Raw genomic sequence first — 15,262 nt, 5'->3', positions numbered from 1 at the left:
ACACACAAACATACATTTAGGCAAATTTTCTCCGAAATTGCATAAGAGCTGGCCAACGCCATGCTTCTCGTGTCATGCCAACACCATGTTTCCCATGTTCTCTCTGTGGTTTGTTTCTGACATTTAGACAAACTGTACATCTCCCTATAAATTTGTTCAATACCTGGCCAAAACATAAATCATCTGGCAAACGCTCATTGCTGCAGCACCTGAGTGCTGAGAATGAACTTCACTTTGGTTTTATCACTCTAAACACCCATTTGGCACAACCTGGATCAGTAGTTAAGGATGAGACCTCATACCAACTTGACCTTTGAGTGACCTTTGACCTTTGACCTTTGACCCAACTTCCGGTCACTGTGGACCCCGTGACCCCACCTTCCGGTCAATCATGACCTTTGACCTTTGGGTACGCGGTAAACAGGAAATTGGATAATGGAGCGCGGGAAGCGATTTTAATTGGATAATGACTCCGCGTGGGGACGCCATCTTAATTGGATAATGACTCCGCGTGGGGACGCCATCTTAATTGGATAATGACTCCGCGTGGGGACGCGATTTTAATTGGATAATGACTCCGCGTGGGGACGCCGTCTTAATTGGATAATGACTCCGCGTGGGGACGCCATCTTAATTGGATAATGACTCCGCGTGGGGACGCGATTTTAATTGGATAATGACTCCGCGTGGGGACGCCGTCTTAATTGGATAATGACTCCGCGTGGGGACGCCATCTTAATTGGATATGAGTCCACGTAGGGACTCGATCTACAGGAAATTTAATTAACCTCCGCGTGGGGTGATCTCCCGCGCCCTCGCCTATAAATGATGGGGGTGAATCTTAAAGAAAGAGTAAAAAGCAGCGCGTGCTATAAAACCCGCCAACTTGGACACCCGGCGCATTCTGGACCTCGGACTAACCAGAACAGCTCTGCCGCAGGAACACCAATTTATCTACATGCCATGTTGATAACCGTGTGGATGTTGTTTGCGCTTTGGTGAGAGCCGTACATAGGTTTTGAATTTTGGAGGAACTGGGAGAAAGTGTGGGAAGCGTATGAAGAGGAAAGGAAGAAAGGTATTTGCCGGTCCAAAGGTGAATCATGAGTCAAACGCAGTGGAGCACCGAGGACGAAGCCATGCTTCGTCTGCTTCTGGAGCGAAGGAGGAGAGCAACGGAGCGGCAGAGGCAGGCCAGAGCAGAGGTGGTGGAGAGGATGCGGGAAGAGAACATCGAGGATGAAGAACGGGACGCGAGGTCTGATATGGACGCGATGGAGGGTCATGATGGGGATGAAAATCGAGGTAAGCGTTTGCTATCCTTATTAGTGAAGGGGAGAAATTAGAAATTCGAGGTATAGTAGTCATTTTGACCCCAACACGAATTTAATTAAACACGGGCGGGGTCCGCGTGAAATAATCATGACGATCGATTACTATATAATCACACGCAAAAAGTTTTTGAACCAGTAATACGTCGTATCACGAAGCAAAGACCCTATTATTCGCTTTTGTTTGTTTCCATTTTATCAACGATGTTGGTCACGGTGTGGATAGTATTCGCATGGTGGAGGGAGCCATATATCGGAACCCCCTATTGGACGCGGTTGGGGGAAACGTGGGTGTCAGTGAGCGAAGAACTGAGAAGGGAAGACGACGCCGCTGATTTGGTATTTGATGGGAAATAAAACTTGTAGGTTCGAGGAAAAATCCGAATCTCACCGATAATTGTGTTTTAATCACCGATCGGAAAATTAAAAGGTAAGAATCTTTTACAAACTCTAGGCTTATGCTCTCGTATTAGTGTAAACGATAAATTTACTTATCAGGATAGAATTACTAAACACTGTGTATACTCGTGTTTGTAGTAACCCGCTGTCACCGACGCTCTTGTTTTTAATTGTTTCTCACATTGGAATTGAAGCTATAGATCTTGCGCGAGGGCTATTGCGATAGTATTTCATAAAGGACCCAGTGGCATGAAACGAATATTTGTTATTTCCATTTTTTATTAAATTTTTATTATCGTAGATGGTCATTGAGTTGGCGACCTGTTTGACCCAATTCAGGAGCTCTGGAAAGATTTTTCTCCCCCATCGTATTATTATTGTATATACAAATATATATTTACATTTTATTTTTTTTTATTTTTTTATTTATCTACTTTTTATAATCCTAGATGATCGGGAAGGCGGCGGTACTGCGGATGACGTTGAGGACATGTTTGATCCCAACTTGGCCGCGCTGGAAGAGGGTGTTGTACTGGATAAAGAGACCATGCGTAGATTCTATCGGGTGGATGGACACAAGGCACGCAAGGTAGGGCGATTTAAAACTGAAGCCGTTGATTATACCATCGTGGTACGCCCCTTGGATGCTCTATTACACCATCATGGGGCTAACGAGGTCGTGCAAGCGCTACTCGAGAGTATTTTTTCTTTGATGAGAGACGGCGTTCAATCGCACGATAGAATCGGAATGGTCATCGATGGTGGCGGGTTAAGAGCACCGATTTGGATTCCCATCATGCGAAACGATCAGTTCTCCATCGAACGGGTCATGTTAGCTATAGAGGGCGTTTTACAATCCAACGCAGGGTTTCTCACCGAAGAAGATGGATTTGAAATTTCGTTCATTCACATTGCCATGCCAGCGGGGAGAGGCAATCACGGTATACCTAAACTTGTTTTTCAAAAATGGCTGAAGAGAAAACGTTGCTTTGTGCGCATCAAGAATCGGGACAGCACGTGCTGCGCACGGGCTCTCGCCGTGGCCATCGCTCACGCTCGCCGTAATGACAACGACGAGGCGGCTTCTGATTTTAGATCCGTCAGTCGATCCGACACGCCTCAAAAAGCAGAGGCGTACCGTCTGCACGATATGTCGGGCGTGCCAGTCGATGCAGCCTGCGGAATCGACGAGTTGAAGGCGTTCCAGGAAATCTTGCCCGATTACCAGATCGTGGTCTATTCCAAGGACACATTCAATGAAATTCTCTACGCTGGACCTCCTAAATCAAAGCAGCTGTACCTTTACCATTACGAAGACCATTATGATGTCATCACCTCGATGCCAGCTTTTTTGGAACAGAATGGATATTGTCAACACTGTTTGAAAGGATATAGCGTAAAGAAGCAGCACGTGTGTTCGGCTAGATGTGTCTGCTGTCGCAGGGGTCCGTGCGAGCTCACAGAGTGGGTGCATTGCCCCGACTGCCGCCGGTACTTTAAGAGCACGGACTGCTTTGAGAATCATAAACGGGAAGGAAAAATCAACGATTGTAATGAAGAAGAAGAAGAAGGAGAAGATGATGAAGAAGAAAAAAATGAAGGGGATGAAAAAGGCGGTCAGGGAAAACATAACAGAAGGGAGGTGTCGGTATGCAGCCGGCTGTTCAGATGCAAGGATTGCGGGGTGATGATCGACCAAATAAAGGGAGGAACGAGGAAAAAGCATGTCTGTGGGATGCGATACTGCCCGCGTTGTAAACTGGAAGTTTCGTGCGATGACATTCACTCGTGTTACATGCAACCTCTGGCACGGGAAGATCTCAAAGAAAGCATGGAAGGTATGGATAGGTTCATCGAAGCATTTACCAAACACTCGGTCAATCTGCCTGATGAGGGTGGTAGTAAGGATAGTGGTAATGGAAGCTTACAGCGGACCTACGTTTCACTGGCAATAAAGCTTAAGATTCTCGAGGAGTTGTTGAACGAATTGGAGGCTGATGCCGATCCGACACAGACCGTAAAAGCCAAGATTAAAGCCTGCAAGTCGTGGATAAAACTATGCAGAAATTCCATCCCTTCCTACATCTTTTACGACTTCGAATGCCGGCAAGATGAAGAGGTGGGTGAAAACAAATTGGGGAAAATCTACAAACACGTTGCAAATTTATGCGTTGCCTACCGTGTGTGCGCCATCTGCTGGCAAGACGTGGACAGAGAGTGTAACGTGTGCGTGCAACGACAGTGGGTGTTCCAAGGAGATGGTTGTCGAGATGTATTTTGCCAGTGGTTGTTTTCTGACCCGCTTCACGCTGGTAGACGGGCCATCGCCCACAATGCCTGGCTATGCCATTAGCCAAATTCCCCAAAACCTTCGGCTTGACGGAAATGAGGAAAGGCTATTTCCCCCATCTTTTCAACACCAAGGTCAACCAGGGTTACCAAGGTCCGATACCTCCTAAGAAATATTTCGACCCTGAAGGCATGAAAGAAGATGGCGCTAGGAAGAAATTTGAGGAATGGTACATCAAACAGGCCAACGTCCATTATAACCTGGAAGAGGAAATGCTAGCCTACTGTCACAGTGACGTGGATATTTTGATGAGAGGATGCATGTCCTTTCGTGATTCCTTCATTGAAGCGTCGGGGATCGACCCTTTCAAAGATGACGTCACGATCGCCTCTGTCTGCAGCCGCGTCTACCGGACCAATTTTCTGCCCGAGGAAACCATCGCGTTGATTCCACCCCAAGGCTACACCCCCAAACACAACCATTCCCTCAAAGCCATGTGTTGGCTCAAATGGCTCTCTTACACCAGAGGTGTTGACATCCAGCACGCGCTGAACGGAGGAGAAGCGCGCATAGGCAATTATCTGGCTGACGGGTTCGATGGGACAAAGGTGTACGACTTTTACGGGTGTCTTTGGCACGGATGCACAACCTGCTTCAAGAGGAGGGATATCCTGGTTCCTGGAACGGCCGACACGGTAGAAAGCGTGTACCATAAAACGATTGAGCGGGAAAGAGCCATCCGAAACAAGGGGTACACCGTGGAAGTTATCTGGGAGCACGATTTCCAACGCCAACTCAAAGAGAATGCAGACTTTTTTCAATTCTTCAAGGTCTTCAAAGAGACCATCAGAACCCCTCTCGATCCACGCGATGCCTTCTATGGAGGGAGGACGGGGGCTTCCCGCCTGTACTACAAATCCAGCAAATTGGAAAAAATTGGCTATGTTGACGTCTGCAGTCTCTATCCATGGGTGAACAAGGTCGGCAAATATCCCGTTGGACACCCGCAGATCATCACCGAAAATTTTTCCAACATCGAAGAGTATGAAGGTTTGATCAAATGCCAACTGTTCCCTCCGAGGAAACTGTATCATCCCGTCATACCTTACCGCCCGCCAGGTACGTCCTCAAAATTGATGTTCGCTTTATGCAGAACATGCGCGATCGAAAAACAACAGACACCGTGCACCCACACCGAGAAAGAGAGGATGATGGAAGGGACGTGGGTGACCGACGAAGTCAAACTTGCCTTGAGCAAAGGCTACACCATGGGCAAGATTTTCGAAGTGTGGCATTTTTCGGAAACGACGCAATACGATCCAGAGTCCAAGACGGGGGGTTTGTTCTCTGGATACATCAACACATTCTTGAAGGTGAAACAAGAAGCAAGCGGATGGCCGGCAGAATGCCGCTTTCCGGGGGATGAAGAAGGCCTTCCCGTGCCAGAGAATATTCGCGATCGCCGGGAACGCTATTTGAGAGAATACTTGGAGAAGGAAGGAGTGAAACTGGATCCAGAGAACATCAAACATAACCCGGGTGAGTGTTGCATTATCTAAACGTAAACAAGAATTAAAAGTATAAATTGAAAAAAAAAAAAATAATAATAACAAATATAAATATATCGATAGGATGAAAAATAAATGCATGGAATTAATAATAATGAAATTGAAAGTTGGAAACTTGCACTTCTTTACCCATTATAAGAAAGATGTTCACATTACACTTATAATTTAAAATACTATTATATCTAAAATCATGATAAAGAAAATTATTACACTGAAACCGCGATTATGATATAGATAATACTAATAGAAACATCGTTAAAATTCACGAAAGGAATCTTGTAGCTATGCAATCATAAATAGATCCAATGACCTACGATCATTTTTTGTTCCATTTAATTGTTTAGGTCTCCGAGCAGTAGCTAAGTCGGCCCTCAATTGTATGTGGGGAAAGATGGGACAGCGAGGAAATCTTGCCAAAGCCGAATACTTCACCGACCCTGGGGCTTTCTATCAACGGCTCACTGACGAAACTCGAGAAGTCTTACGAGTCGATTTCCCCACGGATCAAGTTGCCAAGGTGGTCAGTGTCCCGGAAGAGGATTTTGAAACCAGCCTCGGAAACACGAACGTGGTGGTTGCGGCCTACACCACGGCACAGGCCAGGCTTAAGTTGTACAGCTACCTGGACATTTTGCAAGACCGCGTGCTGTACTACGACACCGACTCGGTCATCTTCGTCGACAGAGAGGGCGCCCCAAAGGTTGAAACAGGAAATTTCTTGGGGGATATGACGGATGAGCTGGAGTGCTATGGAGAAGGAAGTTTCATCGAAGAATTTTGCTCGGGCGGCAGTAAAAATTACGCCTACAGAGTGTATGAGGGGGAGAGCGGAAACTATTCTACCGTATGCAAGGTCCGTGGCATTACCTTAAATTTGAGAAACAAGCGAGTGGTCAATTTTGAAAGTCTCAAATCCATGGTGTGCGATGGAAAAGCGGCCAATGTCATCACCGATCCCAGACGCATCGCTCGTACACGGAATGGGCAGTTGGTCACAAGAACGGAACAGAAGGCTCACCGCGTGGTGTTCGATAAACGCGTCAAGATGGCCGATTATAACACGCTACCGTATGGCTACTAAATGAACATTGGGAAGTGCCCGCGTTACATCGTGAACGAATTAAAACCCGATCCTCAACAGGTATATATGACATTGTTTTTACCACGAGGGTTAGTATTAACCATGGACCTGCGAATTAAGACACCGTTTAGGATGATACTGGCAGGACCATCCATGTCCGGCAAAACGACCTTGATAAGGAAATTGTTGAAAAACGGAGAGACGTTGTTTGACCGACAATTCGTCAAAATACTCTGGTGTTACGGGCAATACCAACGGGAGACTTTTTCACAGATTCAAACGGAAATTCCCAATGTAGAATTTCACGAAGGATTGCCCGACGACCTTCCTACGCAGTTCAACACCGCCCATCCAAATCTGCTGGTGCTCGACGATCTTATGTCCGACGCCTCCAAAGATGCCCGAGTTACCAAGCTCTTTGCCATTCATTCCCACCACCTGAATACATCCGTGGTTCTCTTGACCCAAAATATTTTTCACCGAGGATCTCAGAGCCGCAGTATAAGTTTGAATGCTGACATTCTCGTACTCACCAAAAATACGAGGGATCGGTCTCAAATTCAATACTTGGCCCGCCAGCTGGCCCCCGACCGGCCCAAATTCATACAGGAAAGTTATCAAGATGCCACATCTACCCCTTTCGGTTACCTGTTCATAGATTTGAAACCCGAAACGCCGGAGCAGGTGCGAGTGAGAACTGGCATCTTTCCTGGGGATGTGCACGTTGCGTACTTGAGGAAATAAATATAAGAGGTGTGAACAGGATTCAAGGCTTTAGTTTTAAATTCGAGGGTGATGAGACAACACCCCAATGGCAAACAGATTAGAGAGAAACACCCCCTTCTTGGAAGTGCTGGCTCGTGGAACCCCGAAACAGAAGAATGCTATACTCGAAGGAGCTTCGGACGACCTTTGCAAGTGTCTCTCCGAAATATGCCACAACGTTTTACGAGGCTGCCTTAACCTCTCCAACCGGGAAACCAAACAACTAAAAAGACACAGAGCACGAATCAGAGAACTGGGAGATCGCAGCGTGTCATTCGCCAAGAAGAAAAAAATTGTCCACCAAAGAGGGGGTTTTCTCTCTCTGCTGGCTGGGCCGATTTTAGGCCTTCTCGGCAATTTGGTCGTCGGAGGAATAAAAAAGGCCGTGGACAGAAGAAGGCGACGGCGTGCAGCTGCACGGAATAAGAAAGCCGTGACCAACACGAAGAAGATCAGTCGGGTCGTGAGGCATCGCCGATAGAGTCATGGATAACGCCAAGAAAATGGTTCTCGTGCCTCAGGAAATGGCCCAGCAATTTTCTCACTCTCCACATTCCACCCAGCAACCCGCTTACCAAGGTTTGGACAACTTGGATACGCAGATGCAAACTATTTTGAGACGCAATGACATCCCCCTCGATCAAAAGGTCAAACTTTATCAGCAGGCTCTTCTCGGATACATAACCCTGCACCAAAAACTGAACCAGCCGGTGGCCGTCACCGTGCAAGAAGCGGAGACGCCCGATCCCGACCCTCAGATCTCGTGGGGGGAGGCAGTGATAGACGGACTGACCAAGTCCCTCAAAGGAAAAGGAAAACGCCTCGTACAACTCATTCAGAACGAAGGAGGATCCACGCTGGCTTTTAGTCGGAGAGGGGAAATGATGAATAACGGAACGACGGTGTCTGGCACTCACGCCTTGGACCTCATCAAGGACATCCTTTCCAGATCGAGACCCGGGAAGATTCGTCCTCGAGGGTGGGGTGAATTTGCTCTCGCCCTCTCTCGGCTAAACCCTCCCAGGGATTTGGTCGCCGACGGGGTCAGTTGGGAGACGATGCATCCTGAAAGCGTGGATGAGAGCACGCTAGCCACCTCAACACCCGTCAGATCATCCAAAAGAAAGCATAAAAGAGTCAAGGCATCCTGGGACTGGGTCAGTCATTATCCAGATTAGTGAACGGGGTGGAGCCGTTAAAAAGAATGGACTGGCTAAAACTTCCCACATTTCATCTTCAGTTTCGAAAGTTAAGGTGCGTCTTGGCATGCTGTAGAGGTAGCATCTATATCAGGGGTGCGGATGATGTCGACGGAAAAGGAGCTGGAAAACATTTATCGCAACGCCGATCATCCTGGAAGTTTTGGTGGAGCCGAAAACCTGTATCAAGCTGCGAAAAAGGAGGGACTGAAGGTCAGCAGAAGAAAGGTCAAGGAATTCCTTCAGAGTCTTCCGACCTACACCAAACACAAGCCACTTCGGAGGAGATATCCCCGCAATAGGGTCTACTCTCATGGAATCGATTTCCTCTGGCAGATCGACCTCGTGGATGTTTCTCGATTTTCCAGAGTTAACAGGGGTCACAAATTCATTCTGACCGTGATCGACGTGTTTAGCAAGTATGGCTGGGCAGTGCCGTTAAAGAATAAAACGGGGGTTTCCCTGGTGAAGGCCTTTAAGCATATTTTGAAAGGAGGACGTTTCCCTTACAAGGTGCAGGCTGATCAGGGGACGGAGTTCACCAACAAGAATTTTCAAGCCTTGCTCAAAGAGAATCACATCAGCTTTTACAACACCAATAACGAGACCCACGCATCGGTGGTGGAACGTTTTAACCGGAGTCTCAAAACCCGCCTGTTTCGCTACTTCACGGACAGGAATACCAGGAAATACATGGATGTGTTGCCAGAGTTTTTGAGTTCTTATAACGCGAGGACACACAGGAGCATCGGTGTGGCCCCGCGAGAAGTGACGGACGAGATAGAATTGCAGGTGTGGAATGAGATGTATGGTAATCGCCCTCTGCCAAAGACCAGGTTCCGGCTAAACGTTGGAGACCACGTTCGCATCTCCATGCTTGCCCGACCTTTCAAGAAAGGGTATTTGCCAGGCTGGACCGAGGAAGTCTTCCGTGTGATACAGCGTGTGCCTCGTCATCCTCCCGTGTATCGCATTTCAGACCTGGCGGGTGAAACGTTGCAAGGGACTTTCTACCACGAAGAACTCCAAAAAGTTCGCCTGAAGGATGAAGACTATTTCCCCATCGAAAAAATATTAAAGACTCGGAAGCGTAACGGGGTCAAAGAATATTACGTCAAGTACCTGAATTGGCCCGAGAAATTTTCGGGCTGGACCACGGATGTAAAACGGCTACAGCAACGACCAACATCCCCATAAAGAGCTGTCAAGCAGCGAGGAACGTCATTTCATCAAGATGGCCGGAACGATAACGACGCAAGATTCTTTTTTCATCACCCTACCGTCGAACAGCAGCATAGAAGAATTTCCGGACAACACGCTGACAAACTTCAAAGTAAAACTCCCCCAACCCGTGCATCTTGCCGGAGAATACGAGTGCGCCCTCGTTGACGCCTCTTTCCCGACTTCATGGTATAATCTAATTACAGAGGAGAATCATCCGTCCAAATCAACGGTACAATACATTCGAAAAAGTCGGTATTTCCAAAAGCAACTCAGAGAAGGTTACTATTCAAACATCGAAGCACTCGTGGAAGAAATCAGACCGAATGTACCGGAAGGAGCCACTGCCGAAGACTGTCAGATTACCATCATGGAGCATGCGGAAAAAATCCTTTTCGACTTGAGCGATGGATGTCAGCTGATTCTGAAGGGGAAAATCGCCCGCATGTTGGGATTCGAATCCGATATCGAGGTGATACTGGGTCGAGTGATCCCCCCACGAACCTACAATCTGAACCCCATCGACAACCTTTTCATCTATACGGACATCGTGGAGCACGAAACCGTGGGGAACAGCCTGGCACCCCTGCTCCGGGCTGTCAACGTGGAAAATCGAAAAGGCATGCAACTCTCGGTCCATTACCACACCCCCCATTACAAACGAGTTCAAACAAAAGTATTTGACACGATCGAGATCGATATAAGAGATGGAACGGGCGAGTCGGTGCCATTCACGCGTGGAACCGTCATCCTAACGATTCATCTTAGAAGAAAGGCTCCCAGTTACCTGTAGACCCGATGGCAAGACGCAGGAAGGTACAACGGAAAAAACAACAACGACACCGTCTAGCGAGGAGAAAGAAAAAATCGAAGGTGACCCTGCACCGAGTGAGACAGGTCATAAAACGCCTGGAAAAGATGGGCAGAACCCATCGGCGCAGACGCAGAATATAAATGAAGGTGTGTCTAGGAGGAGGTATCATTCTACCGCTTACGATCCGAATCAACGCCACAGATGATGGAGCTCGTTTCTCCGGCAGCATACGCAGACTATTATGGACGTCACCAGAGAGGGCGTGGGCTTCCCGTCTTTAAAGGCTCGCCTTATCAGAGGGGTCACGGTTTTGGTGGCATTCTATCCAGTTTGTTCCGGTTGGCCATACCGGTAGGGAGAGCAGCTATCACCACCGGGATAAAAGCGGTTCCAAAAATCGCCAAAGTTGGTGCGACCGCTCTCGCCAGGAATGCGCTGAAGACCGCCATTCCCGTCATCAAGAAAAATGCTCCCAAACTTGTCAAACAAGCCATGAAGGCAGGATTGGAATCGGGTATCACATCCGCCCTGGACAATATAACTGACAAGAAGCAGCCGTCCCGTAAAAGGAAGCGTCGAGAAAGCGGAAAGGCGGGCGGATCCAAGAAAAGAAGAAGAGAGCCCATAAAAGGAGCCCCCCAGTCTGCACCGAGTCACAGTCGTAAAGTAGCCAGCAAACGTCGTGCATCACGCTCCAAGAAAAAGTTTGACGACATCTTCGATTAGAACAACATGGCACTCGTACACGAAAAAAGCTGTCCTTGCACAACCAGCGCGCTGGACCTGTTCACGGTGCCGCCGACCCAGCTGGCGGTCGAAGACGGGTATGCCGTTGATTATCACCCCATCGCTAACATTGACAGCGGTCCAATCGAATTTTTTGTGTCGGGCAGCGGAACGGAATACGTCGACCTGGCAAAAACCTACCTTCAAGTGAAAGCTAGAGTGGTGAAAGCCAATGGCGCCAACTTGGAGCCGACGGATAAGGTTGGACCCGTAAATCTCTTCATGCAGTCCCTCTTTAGTCAGGTGGATGTCAGCCTGAATGAGAAAATCGTCACACCTTCTATGCCGACCTACCCCTACCGGGCCTACGCCGATGTCATGCTCAACTATGGTCCTGCTGCGCTGAAGTCTCTCTACACCATGAGCCTCTTTCAAAGGGACACTCCGGGCAAGATGGATGTTGCAGAGCCATCCCCAGAAGATGGTGATGCCGATGAAAACGAAGGATTGAGTGCTAGGTACAGGTACGCGAAAAATTCGGCCTTGATCGAGATGATCTCACCCATTCACGCCGACCTCTTCTTTCAACCCCGCTATCTCATCAATGGGGTAGATCTTCGCGTGAAACTCATACGTCACAAGGATGCGTTCAGCCTCATGACCAACACTCCGGCTTCTGGCTACCGTGTCAAGATCGAAAGTTGCACCCTCTACGTAAGGAAGATCAAAGTATCGCCTTCAACGGCCTTGACTCTAGAGAGAGCGTTGGAGAAGACCACGGCCAAGTATCCCATCGACCGCGTGGTCACGAAAGTGATCTCGGTCTCGACCGGTCAGATGTCCCTCCAGCAAGATCACGTGTTCTTAGGCCAGCTGCCGAAGAAGGTGGTCGTGGCCATGGTCGACAACAGGGCGTTCAACGGGAATTACGAAAAGAACCCGTTCAACTTTCAGCATTTCAAGACCAATTACCTGGCCCTTGATGTGGATGGGAAGCTCGTCCCTAGCAAACCTTTCCAGCCAGACTTCGAAGGTGGCACGGGAAAAGAATACCTGCGAGAATATTACACCCTCTTTTCGGAGCTTAATAAGCTCGAAATGCAGCCCGAACTCTACATTTCGAGAGATGACTACGGTAGAGGGTTCACCATGTTTGCTTTCGATCTGACGCCCACCGGAAATTCGGAAGGAAGTTTCAACCTCCGAAAGAACGGGAATCTCCGTCTGGATATTCATTTCAAGGAACCGCTCCCCAGGACCATCAACATCATCGTCATTGGAACTTTTGAGAACGTGGTCGAAATCGACAGAGCTAGAAACATCCTCTACGACTTCAGCGTGTAAAGATGAACACCAAGGAGATCGCCAACATCCTCGGTAACGACAAAAGAGCATCCCTGATATTTGCCGGAGTGTATCCTTCGGATAAATTGCCGATGGATAAAATCAACTACCCATCGGCATTCGTCGTTAACCTAGATAGAAGCCACCAGGAGGGATCGCACTGGATTTCTATTTTCTTTGACCGGACAGGCAGGAGCGAAGTATTCGACAGTTACGGAAAACACCCTCTACCCCCCGACATTGGCCAGTTTCTTCGCCGCCATACGCTCCGGGGAAGGCCGAGACACAACCCTCGACAGCTCCAGAGCTATTTTTCGACCGTGTGTGGCGGGTACGCCATCTTTTACATCTTGCACCGAGCCCGGGGAATTCCCATGGAGACGATCATCAACATGTTCGATGTCAAGGACAAGGGGTACAACGACCGTCACGTTCAACAGTTTGTGAGCAAGCGTACCAATCGACAGCACCCGATGTTAGACGCCAAGTTTGTGCGCGACCAGTTTGCCCGTGCCCTTTACAATAGACACTATTAAATGGGTTGTAGAAAGAAGTTTCACTTTGTATTATTAACGTGATATAGCTTAAGCTTCTCGTCATATTTTAAAAACATCTTATGCGTATGCACGTCGTATGTTTAAAATATTGTCGATGAAAAAAAAAAAAAAAAAAAAATGTAGTTTAGCATAGCATGTTGAAAAAAAAAAAAATCCTTATGTGTTCTCATAAGCGAATAAAAAGAAAGGTTTAAAGTCGGATTGTATTTTTTTTTTTTTTAAAAGAGAGAAGTTCGGTATTACATATTTTGTAAAAATAAAGAAATGTAGTTAAGCCTCGTATGTTGTATGAAAAAAAAAATCCTTACGTGTTATCATAAGCGAATAAAAGTAGAGTTTAAAATCGGATTGTGTTTTTAAGGAAAGAAGCTCGGTATTGCATTTTTTATTTAAAAAAAATTAGTTTAGAATCGCATGTTGTATATATATATAAAAAAGAAATTTCCTTACGTGTTATCATAAGCGAATAAAAAGTAGAGTTTAAAATCGGATTGTATTTTTTAAAAAGAGAGAAGTTCGGTATTACATATTTTGTAAAAATAAAGAAATGTAGTTAAGCCTCGTATGTTGTATGAAAAAAAAAAATCCTTACGTGTTATCATAAGCGAATAAAAGTAGAGTTTAAAATCGGATTGTGTTTTTAAGGAAAGAAGCTCGGTATTGCATTTTTTATTTAAAAAAAATTAGTTTAGAATCGCATGTTGTATATATATATAAAAAAGAAATTTCCTTACGTGTTATCATAAGCGAATAAAAAGTAGAGTTTAAAATCGGATTGTATTTTTTAAAAAGAGAGAAGTTCGGTATTACATATTTTGTAAAAATAAAGAAATGTAGTTAAGCCTCGTATGTTGTGGCATGATGAGTTGAACAAAAATGAAAACGTGAGTAAATTAAAAGAAAAATCAAATGATTGCACTGCAAATGGTTTTAAAGAAATGTAAAACGAATTTCCAATAAAGATTTCTAGTTATTTCCTCTCCTATGACTTTGCATCATTTTCGCATTTCTTTGTGTATGTGTACAAAAGATAAATAAAATAACAAAATGAAAAAGAATAAGAGGGAGTGTAGATGTATGGTGCACTGAAAGAGGCAGGAGCGGAAGACATATATATTTGACGGATATGGATTTAGACAGGGGTGAGCTATGTAAAGAGAATGAGAGGAAGCCATAATAATGGGTTGTCGAGAGGTAAAAACAAAAGCATTAATGGCCTACGGAGGGTTAGTTGGCAGAGAACCCCTTATTTTCATATCATTTGCATATCCCGCCAAATTTATGAACATTTCACGATCCATGGAACATTCTCGCAAAGCTCGAAAATGTATAAATAGGCTGGCATTTTGAGGGAAGGGGAGAACTGTACTACTCGAGCAAGCAAGCAAGCATGGAGGTTCCCGACTCAAGTTCCACGTCAACCCAGCCGTCGCTGTATGATCTTTTGCCTGACCCTCAAGATATCGACTTGGCGAATGACCAGCTGTCGCTCCGGGCGATCACGTTAACCCTTCACAACGGGATTCTCCTGATCACTTTACCAAATGGCAGTATCATGACCCTGTCGGGAGACAGTACGCTATCAATCCCCATTTAGGTGACTGATAGCAAAACAAACACAAACGGCTCTATTCAGAGCCACCATATATTCAAGAAAGAATCTAGTGATTTAACTCTTTTTTATTTGTACATCTCTTTCATCACTCTACATGCAATGTCTTATTCTGTCTGTCTCTCTCTCTCTCTAATCTCCTTTTAAACACGGTTGTAATACGATTGAGCTCGCGCCTTTGTTTTTACACCCCTTTATTACGCGTACTCTCATTATCTCTCTCTCTCTCTCTAATCTCCTTTTAAACACGGTTGTAATACGATTGAGCTCGCGCCTTTGTTTTTACACCCCTTTATTACGCGTACTCTCATTATCTCTCTCTCTCTCTCTCTCTCCTCTATCCACCTTTGACTCT

The 15,262-nt window shown here is 46.4% G+C and overlaps 3 protein-coding genes across 3 annotated transcripts; all 3 read left to right on the top strand.

The window, feature by feature from the left end:
• Positions 1-839: 839 nt before the first annotated feature.
• Positions 840-4,083, top strand: LOC135157946 (uncharacterized). Its single transcript, XM_064115152.1, has 2 exons — positions 840-1,305; positions 2,180-4,083. Exons 1-2 carry the CDS (start codon positions 1,104-1,106, stop codon positions 4,081-4,083), a joined length of 2,106 nt encoding a protein of 701 aa, XP_063971222.1. The 5' UTR covers positions 840-1,103.
• A 31-nt stretch (positions 4,084-4,114) lies between these two features.
• Positions 4,115-9,447, top strand: LOC129263814 (uncharacterized). The gene is made up of 2 exons (XM_064115083.1): positions 4,115-5,559; positions 5,933-9,447. The coding sequence occupies exons 1-2, from the start codon at positions 4,116-4,118 to the stop codon at positions 6,667-6,669; spliced, it is 2,181 nt and encodes a 726-aa protein (XP_063971153.1). The 5' UTR covers position 4,115; the 3' UTR covers positions 6,670-9,447.
• Positions 9,448-11,400: 1,953 nt separating this feature from the next.
• Positions 11,401-12,738, top strand: LOC129263355 (uncharacterized protein F54H12.2-like). Its single transcript, XM_054901267.2, has one exon. It carries the CDS (start codon positions 11,401-11,403, stop codon positions 12,736-12,738), a length of 1,338 nt encoding a protein of 445 aa, XP_054757242.2.
• The last annotated feature ends 2,524 nt before the right edge of the window (positions 12,739-15,262 follow it).

The sequence above is a fragment of the Lytechinus pictus genome, unplaced genomic scaffold (genome assembly GCF_037042905.1).
Source record: "Lytechinus pictus isolate F3 Inbred unplaced genomic scaffold, Lp3.0 scaffold_20, whole genome shotgun sequence".
NCBI classification, from domain to species: domain Eukaryota; kingdom Metazoa; phylum Echinodermata; class Echinoidea; order Temnopleuroida; family Toxopneustidae; genus Lytechinus; species Lytechinus pictus.
The sequence above is the reverse complement of the archived record's forward strand: the minus strand, read 5'-3'. Positions and strand labels throughout refer to the sequence as shown.

Excerpts from the sequence above, each read along its gene's own strand:
- LOC135157946 (XM_064115152.1), top strand. The coding sequence starts at position 1,104 with ATGAGTCAAACGCAGTGGAGCACCGAGGACGAAGCCATGCTTCGTCTG. Across the intron at positions 1,306-2,179 it reads TGATGGGGATGAAAATCGAG|ATGATCGGGAAGGCGGCGGT; the intron begins GTAAGCGTTTGC and ends TTATAATCCTAG.
- LOC129263814 (XM_064115083.1), top strand. The coding sequence starts at position 4,116 with ATGAGGAAAGGCTATTTCCCCCATCTTTTCAACACCAAGGTCAACCAG. Across the intron at positions 5,560-5,932 it reads GAACATCAAACATAACCCGG|GTCTCCGAGCAGTAGCTAAG; the intron begins GTGAGTGTTGCA and ends TTAATTGTTTAG.
- LOC129263355 (XM_054901267.2), top strand. The coding sequence starts at position 11,401 with ATGGCACTCGTACACGAAAAAAGCTGTCCTTGCACAACCAGCGCGCTG.